At 35.4% G+C, this 16451-nt stretch overlaps 1 protein-coding gene across 1 annotated transcript in view; it reads left to right on the top strand.

Moving 5' to 3' along the window:
• The first annotated feature begins 15637 nt into the window (after positions 1 to 15637).
• LOC128992247 (uncharacterized) overlaps positions 15638 to 16451 on the top strand; it is a 55218-nt gene continuing 54404 nt past the window's right edge. The window contains exon 1 of the mRNA XM_054415723.1: positions 15638 to 15718. Coding sequence (XP_054271698.1) covers positions 15653 to 15718 — 66 coding nt within the window. The 5' untranslated portion in view covers positions 15638 to 15652. The remainder of the gene's footprint in view (positions 15719 to 16451) is intronic.

Below are 16451 nucleotides of genomic sequence, written 5' to 3'. Positions count from 1 at the left end.
TCGTTTGATGTGTATTTTATAGGGGTAAGTTTAGTAGTATAAAAGTTATAAAGTGTTAAAACTGGTTCATTCATTTTGAATGTATAAACTAATATTTTTTATCACAACAGACACTTAAACTTAACTTATATAATGGTTATTTTTTACCCTATTGAAAATATTTTTATAATAATATTTCTGGATGGCTAGTGATGAATTAATGTGATGTTTTAAGATAAATGTTAGGTATGTTTCTTTACAGATAAATAGAACCCGTAATGGTTTTCTGTAACAACATTTTCTCAAGTTAGATCTTTGTTTCTAGAAATATACAACCATTTAAGAAAAGCAATTTACGTTGTCCTCCTCATTTATTAATTATGAAGAAGGAAATGGTCCTTATCAAGACGACTTACAGAAACCAGCAATAGCATTGCATTACGAACAATACTCTGTTTTTATTTTTTTTTTTCCATAACAATTTTTAGTAAGATTGGCCTACGATCAAGAGAAATCCACAGTTTGAAAACGAAAACATTCAATTAATTACTTGGAAATTTACGGAGATGATAATTTGTTATAAACTATATAAGATATGCGTCAAGGTTATCTTTTTGTGTAAAGTGATTATGATAAGGTTTATACATCTAATGAAATTGCATTATCCTTTTATATGTCAACGGTTTTTGTTCAACCATCGCCAACCCATCTTGGGGGAAAAAGACCCATGACGTAAGACTTTTTGATAAAAACAATTTCATTAATTGGGAAATTAAACTAATTGATTGGTTAAAAACAACTGTGAAATTGTTTAAATATATTGTTAAATTTTAAACTAAAACAAACGCACAATATCACAATATTTATTCTTCCAGTGTTATTTTAGCATAAAATTTCATTTATCAGTAAACCAATGTATTTTAAAGTAAATATTCTGTATGTAATATATTTAGTTTACCTTGTACATTGAATAATTTATTGTATATTTAAATAGTATAACTCTTATTCACGCAATAAGATCGGTAAATTGGAATCAGTGTTTGCGTAATATAACTCCTATCTCAAAGATCGTTTATGTATTCAGATTTTTTTTGAAAAAAATCCGTTATCTCATTGAAAGTTCGTATGGCTTGTTTATTTTATTGTTGCCAGATAAGCTGATTAAACACTAAGCAATATAATAAATTAAAATAATTTTAAAATGCTTAAAGTTAAATATTTACTTATTTTTATTGATGTTACTTATCACAACTTGTTTCTTGAAATTTTTAACATTCAAACTATGATATAAGTTTATTGAAAATAATCAGTTTACTTTCCTCTTAATCAACCAACTAATTATACCTCCAGCTCACGTGCAAGAGATTTGTTACCAGCTGAGATCGTTGTTGATCACATTTCGTGCAAACTTGGAGAAGCTTGAGTTTGTGGTTAGTTGCAGTTATACATGAGTATTTAACTATGAGTTCTATCTGAAATTGACCAGGTCTTGAATTTTGTAATGTGCAAATTTATATTTAATTAATAATTGAGATATTTTTTTTACGCAAAGAAGTGCATAACTCTATAGGTGCATTAAAAAAACCGAACAACTGTTCGCAATGCTGTTGGCAATGCTGATACAAACATATTGCGTAAAACATTCACCTTTGAAAATGAACGATTTTAGGTATGAACTATCGAAATTGATATAAATACATTCCATATTAATTAACATTTAATTAAATTCACAGTTACAAGGAAAAACAATTCTTTTGTCATTACTTAATTATGACTTGTATTAGTTTATAGGGTTTATAACAATGAAGAGCTAAAAGGTTTGAATATAGGAAAAAATTTTCGGTACTTTCCTGTTAAAGGGAACATTCATTATTATCGATCTGATATCTTTCGATATATCGATATTCTATTTTTGATCCGATAATGAACGAGATGTCAGCTGACAACTACGATAAGTAAATATTGTTCAGTATCAACAAACAATTTAAAAATGTTATATTGAAATGAAAATGTTCTAAGCTACGTATACGATACGCGTAGTTGTAATAATGGCGCAGTCGCCGGATTAAATATTGGTTTTGTCGCAGTAAAACTGGTGAAAGTTTTGTAAAGTGCGTTCTTTAAAACCGCAAAAGTGCGAAATGTCAAGTATCGGTAGAGTCTCGGAATTTAATCCCCACGAAGAGGACATCAGTTCGTATTTATTACGACTCAATCATTACTTCAAGGCCAACGATGTCAAGTCTACGAATCATGTCTCCATCTTGATAACAGTGATTGGGCCTAAGATTTTGGCAGTGTTAATGGACTTAATATCCCCTAAGAAGATTGACGATGAAACATACGAAAGCCTAAGTAAAACATTGGAAGAACATTTTGCTCCTAAAAGGCTCGTTGTTGCGGAACGATATACGTTTATAGTCGTTGTCAAAAACCGGCAGAGTCAATAGCGGAATTTATGGTCGCTATCAAACATTTAGCCAGTACTTGTAATTTCGGTACATTCTTAAATGATGCTTTGAGGGACAAACTAATATCAGGCATTAGTAATGATGGAATAAGGCAAAAGTTGCTTTCCGAAGAATTAGATTTGAGCAAAACTTTTGCTCAAGCGCTCATGCTAGAACAGGCTGAAAGGCAAACAGGCTTATTCGGGAATCATCCTGTGCAAGATATTTCCAAATTTAGTGCGAAAAAGTGTGCACGTGGTCCTGTGAAAAGTGGGAATCCTGCTGGGTACAAGTTCAAATCTTTTGAAGAGAAAAATAATGATAGCAAGATAAAATGTTATCGTTGCACAAGTTGGGATCATAAGGCTAATATGTGTCCTTATAGTAATTATAGGTGTAATTTGTGTAGAAGAGTAGGCCATCTTAGCAAGGCGTGCAAATCTAAAGGCGAAACTGCCGCAAAAAGCCAGCTAAAAGGAAGGTACGATAGTGTCGTCAACGTATCTATAATAAAATGTTATTTTCTCTCGAAAGCGGTTGGTATCAGAAACTAGATGTTCATTTTAGATATGGTTCAAAAATATTTTTGATAATATACTGGAGAGGGGTGAACCCATTGCTAAGCCATCTTTTTGGACATAGAAGACATTTTGGAATCTGAAATAGTTTTGTTTTAATACAATTCTTGTGAGGTTAATGAGTTAATCTATTGCGTTTTTCGAAAGTTTTGAGTTTTTTTGTAGGTTTTTATGTAAGATGTCTATTGTTTCTTGAACTGGTACGTTGGTGTCAAGGTTAACTATGTCAAATGAAACTAATTTTTGGTTTCCTTTTATTACATGATTTTTTAGCTGTTCGACTAATTCAATGCTGTTTTAGCGAATTTCCCTATAGGGAAGTAGCTATTACCGTAGGTGGCACGGTAAGACCTAGACCCGGGACCGATTTACTTTTTCATTTTGATGTCCCCAGAGGCCAAAAACACCATTCGTTCAAATTTTTATATATGTATATATATATATATAGACATATATATATATATATACGTCCGTGAACGCGATAACTTGAGTAATTTTTGTCCGATTTTGATGAAATTTGGTTTAAAGGTGTAAAGCGGGATAAACTTGAATGAGTTCGCGAACCAGCACAATCGGACCATGGGAACGGGGCTTTACGGGGGGTTTTATGGGGTAAAAATTGGTTTTTCTCACTTTTGACCCTCAAAACACAAAATTTCCCGATTTCTCTTTAGACCTTTTTAAAGAGCTTAAAAAAACAAATAATTTAGTATATAAAAGTATTTTTGTTCAATTATTAGTAACGGAGAAAATTAAAAAAATTGTAAATTTAAAATTCCCATGTTATTCTTATGGAGAATATTGTCAAATGTTGTAGTTCGCTTGTTTATGGATATATTTTGATCAAACTTGGCAAATTTATTTATTTTGTACTAAGCTATCAATATTTTACTCAAAAACACACTTTATTAGTTTCCTTGTAGCAGTTAACCTAGGTACTCGTTAAACCTAATGTTATTAAAATATATTTAACTGAAAATCAATTCAGACAAATGGAAATTCGCTTAGTCGGCAGGTTTGCTGCGGCGGGGGTATTTTATACTATGGCTGTTTTCTAATACTATTTACTTCCAGCATCCAGGAATATCGCGAATGAAAATGTTAGCCAGGAGCCACGCCTGGTGGCCTGGTCTTGAGAAAAATATAGAGGAAACAGTGTCTACCTGCACTGTTTGTCAGTGCACTAGAAATGCTGCCGTTAAGGTGCCACTGTATCAATGGCCTAGAACTACCAACAGGTGACAGAGAATTCATATTGACTATGCGGAAGATCCGCAAACTAGACAACAACTGTTAGTTATAGTTGACAGTTTTTCAAAATGGCTTGAAGTATTTCTTATGAAATCAACTACATCGTTCAAAACCATTGAAAGATTACGAACCTTGTTTGCTACTTATGGGTTGCCGGAAGAACTGGTAAGTGACAATGCACCTGCCGAGTTCAGGGAGTTTCTGAGTAGGAATGGTATAAAATTCACCTTGTCACCCCCCTATCACCCTCCCTGCGTCCAATGGCGCAGCCGAAAGATGTGTGCAAGAGGTAAAGAAAAATCTGCAGAGGCAAGTGATAGAAAGTCAATTGGAAGGTGTTACCTTACAGCATAAATTAGACAACTTCCTGTTTGTGTACCGGAACACACCCAGCACAGTAATTGGACTCTCACCAGCCGAGTTGTTTCTCCAATGGAAACCCAGAACAAAATTAACCCTACTTAAGCCTAATTTGTTGTCAGTGATTGATAAAAAGAAGGAACAGCAACGTTCAGCTGCAAACAGCATCCGAGGTGGTGCTAGATATTTTGGCAAAGGAGATAAGGTGTGAGTGACGGTAAGAGGGGAGCATGTGTCCTCGGTTCCGGGAAAAGTGATGGAGCAAAGAAGCCCTGCGACTTATGTTGTAAGTGTGTTAGGCAAGGTCCGGTTCTGTCACGCGGACCATCTGCGTTCCATTCTTCTGGGAGACGAAGAGGAGACTTTGGTGGATAGGCGAATTCCACAGCCATCACCAGTCAAGGCATCACCTCCGGTTAGGCCTATTTCACCAGTGAAGATACCTAGCCCTCAGCCAGCGGCGATAACGCCCTCACATCAGAGGCGAAGCCTGCCAGAAGCATCTAGCCCTCTACCAAGACTTGAAGAAAGACATGAAGTGCAGTCAAGCCCGCAACTTCTTAGACGGTCTCAACGGGCCGTTCGTAAGCCGAGGAGGCTTGATCTTTAAGTAAACAGTCGACTGTGTAACTGAAGAAGTAATTTTTATTTTGAGTTATTTGAAGAAAAGTTTTAAGTTAAATGCAATGAACTATGGACTTTGAAATTGGTTAAGGATTTTTGGTATTAGGCCTAGGACTATTACTTAGGCCTATTAAAGGAAGAGCTTGATTTTAAGTTGGGGCGAGTGTAGTATATTACTAAAGTAAAGTAGCAAGAGTAATTTAAGTTTATGAATTGGCTACACTGACCACCGATGACGACAACAGCTGACGTCACAGCCCGACGTCGGAGACAAGCAGTCTAGCAAATGAGTAACAGGTTAGTGGACGTATACGATACGCGTAGTTGTAATAGCTTCTGTAATAGCAGTTCTGCAGCTGTTGTCTTGTATTTAACCTGTCTTGTACTCCATCATTCAGTGTTGGTTTCAGCAGTTCCTCGGTAACAGGGATCGTTGTCTTACACCTGCGTTGAAACATCAGCTGAGCTGGAGAATATCCCAGATGCCTAACGGGCATGTTCCTAAGCTCCAATAAAGCCATTTTCAAATCCTTATTGTCATACTGTACTTTCCTTATCAATTCTTTGGCCATTCCAACTGCCCTTTCAGCAAGCCCATTGGATTGTGCATAGCCTGGACTGCGTGTCACAATTTCAAAATTCCATTCACGGGCAAATTCCTTCATTTGGGCACTGTTGTAAGGGACATTATCCGCTACCATTATATCAGGAGGACCAAATCTACTGAAGATGTCTTTGCATGCTGATATTACAGACGTTGCTGATTTACATGGCATTTTAACCAGCTCCAACCAGTTTGAGTAAGCATCCATCATGACTAAGTACACATTTCCTCCACATGAAAATATGTCACATCCGATACGCTCCCATGGTCTAGTAGGTATAGGATACGGCATAAGGGTTTCCTTTGCATTACTCCTGGAAAACCTTTCACATATCCTGCAACGAGCCACAAAACTTTCAATGCCTGTAGCCATTCGTGGCCAATAAAGTATCTGTCGAGCCCTAGCTTTGCACTTTTCAATTCCTCCATGCGCAATATGGATTCACTGAAGCATGTCCTGTCGTACCTGTCATGGCACAATCAGTTTGTGATTTAAAAACAATAAACCATCTTCTTCAGATACCATATGTCTTTGGTTCCAATAGTGGCGTACTATCTCTGGGGTGTCTTGCTTCCTCTCTGGCCAAACTTCTTTGCAGTATCTCTTCACAATAGCAGTTTCTTGGTCCTCTTCAGTGTAACGCTGGAATAATTTCTTCTTCTCTTCAGTCATAGGCAATGAACTTGTTAAACTGTGTACTTGAAATTCTGAAGACACTGTCATTTCTGTGCATTTTAATGCTGCTCTTGACAACGTATCAGCAATAAGTTGGCTACTACCAGGTAAGTACTTTACTTCCAGATCATTATTCAAACACCTTAGTCTCATTTTCTGTAGCCGAGCTGGTACCACGTGCAAATCTTGTTGAAAAATATTTACAAGCGGCTTGTGGTCAGTCTGAATTGTTACTTTATAGCCATAAATAAACCTGTGAAACTTCTCAACAGCAAAAACTATAGCTAGAGTTTCCTTTTCGATTTGAGAATATCTCTTCTCTGTATCAGTCAATGAACGGGACATGAAAGCCACTGGCTGCCCACTCTGCAACAAACAACATCCTAGGCCATCTTGAGAAGCGTCTGTTTGTATTTCGAGAGTCAAAGTATACCAAAACTGGTTCACTGGAAATTAATGTCTTGATAATCTTCAGAGCATCTTCATGCTCTACGGTCCATAAGAAGTCCAAGGAAATCTACAAAATTGGTATCTCCCAAATGGGGTACTGACTGTGCACAGTTCACGACTCTCCTCATCTAAAACAATAAAAAAAAACCCATCCTTAAGATCCAAAACAGTAAAATATTTGTAACCACTCAATGTTACCATAATATCATCAGGGTGTGGCATTAGAAAGTGCTCTCTCATGACCACCTTGTTCAATGGCATCAGATCTATGCAGATTCTCAAAGACTTATCGGGGTTTTCCACGATCACCAGAGGATTGACCCATGCTGTAAGTTTGTCAACTTTTCGAATCACCCCAGTTTCCTCAAGTTGGTCCAACTTTTCCTTTACTTTCCTGTAAACTGTAAGGTACTCTCCGTGATTGTCGAATTTGTGGGATAGCACCCTCCTTAAGCTGAATATGATGAGTGCTTGGAAACTGTCCCAATCCTTCAAAAGCTGTCTTGTAGCCGGTTAAAACCTCGTCCTTATCCTTAAAATTCAAACATATCGATGACACTCTCTTAATGAGTCCTAAATTGACACAATCGTTCAGTCCTAAAATTGGCAGTTCATGTTCATGACATTCACTACAGCAAAATTCACATCTACAGTTACACCTGTAATTGTTTTACATTGTAACATCACAAAACCTAGTGGTTTGATTTTGAATTGTTCATCTCCCCAGGCTGAGAGTACATAAGAACTACGATTTACGTGTGTAATGTTCATTTTCCGTACATAACTAGCAGGTAAAATACTGATCTCTGCACCTGTATCTAGTTTAAATTTAACTTGTGTACCACCAACAATCAAGTTTTCCGTCCACGATTTTTCACTTTGAACTTTCACTCCACTAATGTTTAAGCTTACCTAGCCTAAACTAACATCGCTCACACAACAGTCTTCATCGTGTTGTTCCTCGTTTGTAACAGCATTAGATTTTATAGTTTTACTCCTACAAACCTTTGCAAAATGATTTTTACCATCACATTTCGAGCATGTTTTGCCATATGCAGGACATTTGCCCCGAACATGTTTGTAGCCGCAAAAGCTACATAGATCATTCTGTTTTTCTTTTGCAATACTCCGCGAAAGTTCTTGATTTGGTACATTATTAACAACACATACACTGTATGGATCCGACTTAGTCCCCGAAAGCTTGGTTTCATTGTGCTCTACAATAGTCGTACATTGATCCTTGATACTCTCTACAATCATACAGAAATCAATAGCTTTTTTCAAGTCAAGTTTTGTATCTCTTAATAGACGCTCTTGAGTACTTTTATCTCTTATTCCTAAGACAATTCTATCTCTAATCATATTGTCAGGTTCACTCACATTTCCTTCAAAACTCATAGGTTCAGGCAACCTAAACAATCCAGGTACTTCCATTATTTCTTCTAGGTTTCAAAATACACCTGACACCATGTTTTAGTTAGAAAATATAAATAAAATTAGAAGCTTTAACATTTAAAGTTCAGAAGTTTATTCACAATTTAACTCAAGACTGAAACATAAACATGACTGATATTGTTTACCTCCAACTAACATATGATACATTTAACATATGATAATATGTGAATATAACATTATAATACAGTAGCAACAACATTTGATTACAGTTAAAAAGACCTTGGTTATGTGTCAACAGGCCATATAAAATAGATTTTATATATTTACACATTAAAGACTAAACATTTGATATATTTGCACATTAAGACTAAAAAGTAGAAAATAATTATTAAAAAACTTTGGTAAAATACCACCTTTTTAAACGAACCAAAAAGTAGAAAACAATTTTTAAAATGTGGAGAGAATAAATACTTCTAAGATTTAAAACGAAAACGTAGGGGTTCACGCAATAACTAAATTACAATTATTATCTTCACCTATTTAACTATTATTATCTGTTGCATGCACCCCACGTTTTTCGTTTCAATACTTACAAGTATTTGTTCTCTCAACATGTTTATAAATTATTTTCTACTTAGAAATTTACAATAATATTTTAAACAACTGATTATATTAAAGTGGAAACTAATGGAAACATACCTAAGGTCTTAGTATTGAGGGACCGAGCCAAGGCTCGGAATGTTTTTTTTCAATATTAAAAGCAATGTAAAGGAAACTTGCGTTTTCTCTATAAATAATTTCGGCTATTATTATTTATGTTTCAGTGTAATTTCAATTTACTACGATGGAAATTTCAACTTGGCAATCCAACACATTATTTATTTTAATTTTACACATTTCTAACGTTTTAAATAAATAAAAAATAAATAAATAAAGTAGTATTTTTTATATTAGTTCCTATAGTAGGAAATAATATGCTATCTCAGGATTAATACAGTAGAAATCAGCTACAATAGCATTAATACAGCATAGTAAAGCGTATGTAAGGGGTGTGATTAACTTCTTGGTACTAAATTAAATCTTTCTTTGAATATAAGTAAAAATTCTGCATGACCACACTCTCTAAGATACTATCATATAATAGATTAGCTGAAGACAGATATTACCATAAAGATTATTGTAATACAATTAACTTTAATACTAATTCAACTGAATACGGCTTTACAAATTATGTAATCTACAAAAGAGTGAATACAAATTGTAAAATCTACCCGTAAATAACAGTAAAACATTGTGTTGACGCCAGTGCACTTAAACGTCACCAATATGAAATAGTTTTCCCCAATGTCTAGTAATCTTTAGTTTAATCTTTGTAAATAGTTACAACTGATGTTCTCCTTTTGTACTGTAATTCGTAATTTGTTAGTTTCCTGTGGATGGTTTGTTGTAATCACATGTTTCAAGTATTTTTTTTTTACTTCTCCTTGTTCTTTTGTTCAACCAAAATAGTTACTTATCAACCCATAAAGCCATTGTTAAATTTTTAAATTTTCAAATTTTCTTTTTTTTATCACAATTCTTTTTTATTCGTTTCATTTTTCGAACATTCAGCAAATACAATAACAACTATTAATAAAACGTTAGTTAGTCTCTGTCCATTGACAGATCTAATTTAAAAATATTTCAATGAAAAAATCAATAAGTAAATAAACAAGAGAAAATTAAATTGTTCAAACAAAACGTGAGCTTAGGTCTAAAACATGAATCCTTTTCAGCCTGCATATGCTTTTACTGTTGTCCAAAAGGTTTAGAGCCAGGTGTGATTGGGGTGAGTTTAAAGCTTCTTTAGATATTTTGTACTAAATTTGGTTATTTCCTCTTCAACCGTCGGAATTCCACTGTCCTTGTGAAGGATATTGTTATTAACATATACCACGGGGCTTGCAGGATGAACCTTAAAACTTTTGACCGAAATCGTTGGATGATGTTTATGTTCGACATACTGGATGTTCCCCACAGTTGGATTCCATAAGTCCAAATTGGCTTCAGGATTACTTTGTATAGTAATAATTTATTTGCAATGATCAATTTTGATTTACAATTTAGGAGCCAGGAAAGATTTTTAAATTTTAAATTTACATACATTCTTTTGTTCCAGATGTGGTTTTTCCATGTTAATCTTTTGTCAGTTGTCATGCCGAGATATTTTGCTTCGTGGGATTGAGGAATTTGGACATTATTTAAGGTTACAGGAGGACAAGTACCTAATCTGGAAGTGAAGGTCATATGAATTGTGTAGCGAAGTACAAATTTTCCTAAGGTAGTGGCATTCACCAATCATGTTTTTATGACTAAGTACCTAATTCCAAAATGTAGTAAACATTCTTCCGCTAGATTTCGATACATAAATTACAGACAGACTAACAGACTTAGCTTGTATTTTAGTATATGATAACGTTATTTTAATTTATTTATCTTTATCGACTTGTCACATTGTATATTTACTACATCAAATGTTCCTTATTGATATTTTGACTAATAAGAATTGAAATACATATCATGAATTTAAACTTGAATATTTTATTATATTGGCTAGTACTGGATAAGTGACACAGTTAAATTTGTGTAAGCTACCAGAACAAGCCAATCAGAAGAGTACATCAGATACAGCTGTTTAGCTAATTATATGAGTGCGTCAGTTACAGCTGTTTGGCTGAGTAGCACAAGATAGAAGTCAATTTCAAGAGCTAACTTTTCCTCATCAACCAAATACAACATTAATTTAGATTTTCTAAAAAAATAAGGATAATACAGTATGATAAAATTGTAGGTAATATTTTGGGCCAAAAATATTTTCCCTACGACCGTTTACAAAAAGCCTTTTCGATTCAGTTCTTAGCATGGAAAAGCTTCAATTTAACGCATGTATTTTTTTCTTAACAGCACTATTAATGGACCAATGAGGCACAAGGATTGAGAGAAAAGTTGTAAAATTGTAATGATTCAATTTCCAACGTATCAGTGGATTACGAATAATTCAATTGTTGTGAACTCCCTCTCACCTGCACCCGGCACCCAAGTGAACCAAATTGGAATCACGACCCCCTTGGCAGAGGAATTGTCAGCTCACAGCCCTACCTAAACAACAAGAACAACCGTGGAGGAAGGGTTCAAGATCAATTTACCGTTTGAGAGGAACAAGCTGTAATCTATATATTTAATACGCGACATGAAACTTTGTGAACAATAAGGCTTTTTTGTTTTAAGATTTCACCCCACATATTATATACCAAAATGTTCGTCTAGATGTGTAGATGTGCAAACTGGCTTTAGATTTTCGAAATATATCTTTTTAAGGGCGTGGATTGCCCTCAAAGTTCCTTCCATAAGGATAACATTGTGATTGATTTGAATGTTATTACATTCTGAAAAAGATGTCAATACATTAGTTTTGTATAAAAAATAAATCCCAGCTGTTTTGTTTGGAATTGAAATGTAAACAGTTTGCATGGTTTTTTTTACTAATTAGAACCCGGCAAAGAAATATTACCTAATAGGACACGTTGAGAGAAAAGTTTTACATTTTATTTTCATTTAAACATTCCAAGGACCTGACGACAAAGAAATATTGCCTACTATTTGAATTATGGTTGGCCTAAACATTACAATGAAATAGTAAAAATAAAACTGGACCAACACTGTGCTGCATTTCTTGATCAATCATTTAAAGAGCCAATTTGCAAACTATGAAAACATGGGAAAGTCATAGAACACCACCAAGTAGAAGAAATAGAAATAATGTGTTTTTTTTTAGAATTAATAATCATTATTATGGACAACCTAAAGCGGCTATGAGTGGGAAACATTTGTAGAAGACACTTAAAAACATGATCATCAGCTTTTGAAAAGTGATAAGATATTTACAAGAAATGTTGATTATATCGAACTGTTATGTACATCGTGAGTATTTCCATAATCTTTGAGGTGACTCTGTTAAAGTAATCAGAAATTAATTATGACTGTTTTTCATTTTTAAATAACGCCTGTAATACTTACCAATTGCTCGAATTCGAGCAACAGGTACACTACATTACATTACATTTCTTTGTCATGAGAGCCGAAGCCCCCTGACTACATACCCGGTACCTATCGTGTGACATACCCGGGCCCCATGATGTAGGCCGAAGCTTACGCATCAACCTTTAGCACATCATGGGCGGATGACTTAAGGTCATCAAGCTCACCGGCTGCCGAAGCAGACCCTTCGGAAAGAGGGTTGCCCCTCAATCCTAACCAGGGATTCCGGCTACTTGTTTAAGCGTCAATCCAGTTGGGTTCCACCAGGTACGGCACCCTGGAGGACCATACTGGAGCGCCCCGACGCATTTAGTGCAAGTGACACTCGGGACCTATCTAATCCCTGACAGGCAAGACCCGCCATCATAGCCAGGAGGAAGGGGACCGTCAGCGAACTAACGGGGGAACCCCAACCTCCCATTTACACCACTACCCGATCGAGGCCTTACCCAGTTGCTGGGAAACCAGAGATATCCAGAGCGATAGATCCCCAAATACCCCTGGCGGGCTCGGACCCAGCACCCGATCTACTTCGTTTGCCCGTCAGACCCAACATCACTGCCAGGCCATCAAGGTTTCCCAAAAGGAGGCGGGTATAGAAGTGGGACCCACCCGGATGAACCTATCCATCAAAGGTGGCGACACCCTTAACTCAATTGAGGTCTGGGAAGAACCCCCCACACTCAAGATAACCATACCGTCCGTGATCAGAGACAGGGATTGGTTTGCATAAGTGCCTACAAACCGTTGCCCTCACACTGCGGAAAGTTACGTTTCCCTTGAGTGTCCCCATGAGCTGCGGGTTCTTGCCCGTTTTCACCTCCAGGAAAGGCTACTTCCAGAGTCGAGGATATGCCACACTGAATGCTGGTCGCACACAACAAGCAGGCCGAAGCCCAAAGAACCACAGACACAGGTAGGTTAGAGATTATGATGCACTTCCATCTCTCCTAGAGCTAAACACCCCCCCTATCCTGGATGAAGGAATGTCACTGGGACCCAATGCCCAGTCGTCCATGCCTGTGGCCTCCTTGAAATGCCGATTCCAACACCGGACAGTTACCTCCTCTCTGGGGGCTAGCTAGGGTCCGCGTGGTCGCTAGGCCACGTGCCCACGCAAGCGTGGGCCCCCTGCGGGTCAACAGGTACACTAGTAAACATTTAATGTGATATTATTTATGGTGATGTGTGAATTCACTCGCCATTATTGCCTGCTGGGGCCCCGGAGGAGAGCCACCTGGGAGAGATATCACCCATCCTTACCACCATTTGGACTCTGGGTGTCTGGTCCTCTCTTCGCCCAGCTTCAACACCCTCCTGTGCGACTGGCCTGTCAAACTATCCGTCTATCGCAAGTTATTTGTGCCCATTGTTTACTGTCCATTGTTATATTATTAGTTTGTCTATTCTTTTAATAATTGTTGCTGCTATAGACTGAACAACTTTATTTAATTGTTATTAATTTAGTGTAAATTTCCTTGCAAAGTATTTAACTTATTAATTATTTATTGTTAATAAATCAATTGGGGGGCCCCTAAAAGGTTAACTTTTACAAAGCTTAAAAATGTATTTAATAAAAATAACGTTTGTTGTTATTGCTTTAATTCAAGTAATTTGTTTAGAAGGAATTTTGAAAGTTAATTCCAGTAAATTTAATCTGAACTGAAATTTGTTATAACTTAAGTAATGGCTGTGAGCTACGAAGTAGGATAGGTGAGAACACAAAATTTTGAATTTTTGAAAACTTTTGAATTGCATGTATTTTGTTGTTGTGATTAAAAGTTTTGTTCCTCTAAAACGGTGAGTTGTTCTTGAGCATTTCCTCCAAGTTTTTTCTTGTTGTTAGGTACAGCTGTGAGCCGCTCCTCGTCTCTGCACATGGTAGCTTCCAATGTGTTCGACTAGGCGCAGGTGCGAGGGCGTGGTTCACAGTAGCTACAAAGAATCTGAATCTGTGTTATGTTTATAGTTTTTATGAACTAATCATCTGTCTATGATATATATTTAAGGAAAGCCTTTAAAAAATAATAACACTGTTATCTATAAAAGTACTATTCTGAGGCTATTAAAAACGGAAAGAGTTTCGAAATAAAAAATCCCGACTCGAAAAGGTACTACATCGAGTTTACTGATGAATGGATTCAGTTATCAGTGACGATTATTCTCAGCCAATCCTCTGATTTGTCCTGATCTTGAAAACGTCGCATTGGTAATGCTACGACAAGAACAGACATAACCAATAAAATTGAATAAAATTAGAATGATTGTATAAAATACAACACTGATCACAAATGTGGATAAGAGCTGAGTCAAGAACAGCAATGTTTTTTTCCTACCTATGCCTTCTACCGTCTTTACCCGTACTTTTAAGACTAAAAAGATACACTTTACCTACATTTTTTCTATATACAATATACAAAACTTACACTCAAAGTAAATTACAAAAGTCACGCTTAAAATATCCAAAGTCTGCGTTCCATCAAGACAAACCTTCCAAAAAATGTGACAAGGATTGTAATAAAAGATAATGATAACCATGGTAAATTCCAACTATTGTTTAGAAGTTTTTAGCAGTAAGTTTTAGCTTTACTATAAGACGTTTCTCACTTAATGCCTTATATTGATTACTAACTAAATGGATTTATTTAAACAAAAAGTCCAATCTTTTTCTTCTTTTTAAACTTATTGGAACTAAAATGTATACGATTGGATAAAAATAGGTTGCCAGATGACCTCTATTCACTACGTTAAACATTTTAAAATCTTTCTTCATGTAGGTTAATTCAAGTGTCATTTCATTTTTTCGTTTGTAGCTTTCAAAAGGTCGGACTTTATTTTCTAGGTAGCTGAGTGCTTATAGTTATCACCTTTAAATTAGAAATTTGCTGGTTCGATTTTGAGTAAAATCGTTACTCAGCTGATGTAACTTGTAATAGGCTTTTCGCCTAAGAAAATATAAGATACCTATATAAATATATATAAAATATAAATAAGGAATGTCAATGCGTTAACAAATAAAATGATTCTTATCCTTCAGTTGTATCATATAAACAGTTGTAACCGAATACTTTATTCCCTGTCGTGTAACGGGGCCACAACTGCTAGGGATTAATTGAATCATTAGTGAATGACGCACACATTCCACGTGCGCGAATGACGCATTTAATAATTGAAAAATAATTATTTTGCCTAGTATAAGTTGGTGTGAATGTTAGTTCAATCGCATCGTCCCAACATGAAGCCCTTCCATTATGTTCTTGGGGTGTACGTGTTGGTAAGTCTTATCCATATTCTTTTATCCACTTTACCAATATGTTTTGTAATTTTCTTAGATTATTGCACAAGTTCAGGTATGGAACGTTAATGATATAGGGTAACATAAATTCTAGTTAGGATACGAATAAGGAAATTAGGAAAAAATAATATTTCTAATTTATTTTTCTATTAGGTAGTACTCAAATGAAAACATAAGGGACTGAGCCTCGCCCGAACCACCTAACTATTGAGTTTTATCAACATTAAATAATAAATACCACAAACAGAAAATTTTTCAACTTTTTAGAAAGTATATTGCCAGACAAAAAAACAGTAATGATAGGATATGATGGTAGTTAAGATAAACATTTTTTTTTTATTGGTATGATATTGAAATTGTAAATGTTCGTCTGACATGTTTTGCATAATTAATTAACGTATTTCATGCATGATTTTGTGTCCATCTGATATGTAAATGTGAAGGTATGATTTTTTTTATAGGGCTTGTATGAAGGGTTAGATTGATTGTATGATTGAATTGAAATTGTAAAAGTTCGTTTGATACATATGGTTTTTTTTTCGTTCGTCTTATATGTATTTTATGGGTTATTCTACTTGTAGGATATGATGGGTTGATTGTGAATGTGTATATTTTGTGATGAACAATACGGCCCCTCAACTATTCCATGTAGGATTAAAGACGAATAAAACTTTTTTTGTACTTTTAGGATACATGATACTACATGATACTT

This window comes from Macrosteles quadrilineatus, unplaced genomic scaffold, assembly GCF_028750875.1.
Source record: "Macrosteles quadrilineatus isolate MER2022 unplaced genomic scaffold, UCM_ALF_1.0 Scaffold_4__1_contigs__length_99947679, whole genome shotgun sequence".
In the NCBI taxonomy this organism is placed as follows: Eukaryota; Metazoa; Arthropoda; class Insecta; order Hemiptera; family Cicadellidae; genus Macrosteles; species Macrosteles quadrilineatus.
Note: the sequence above shows the minus strand (reverse complement) of the source record. Positions and strands in the feature narration are given on the sequence as shown.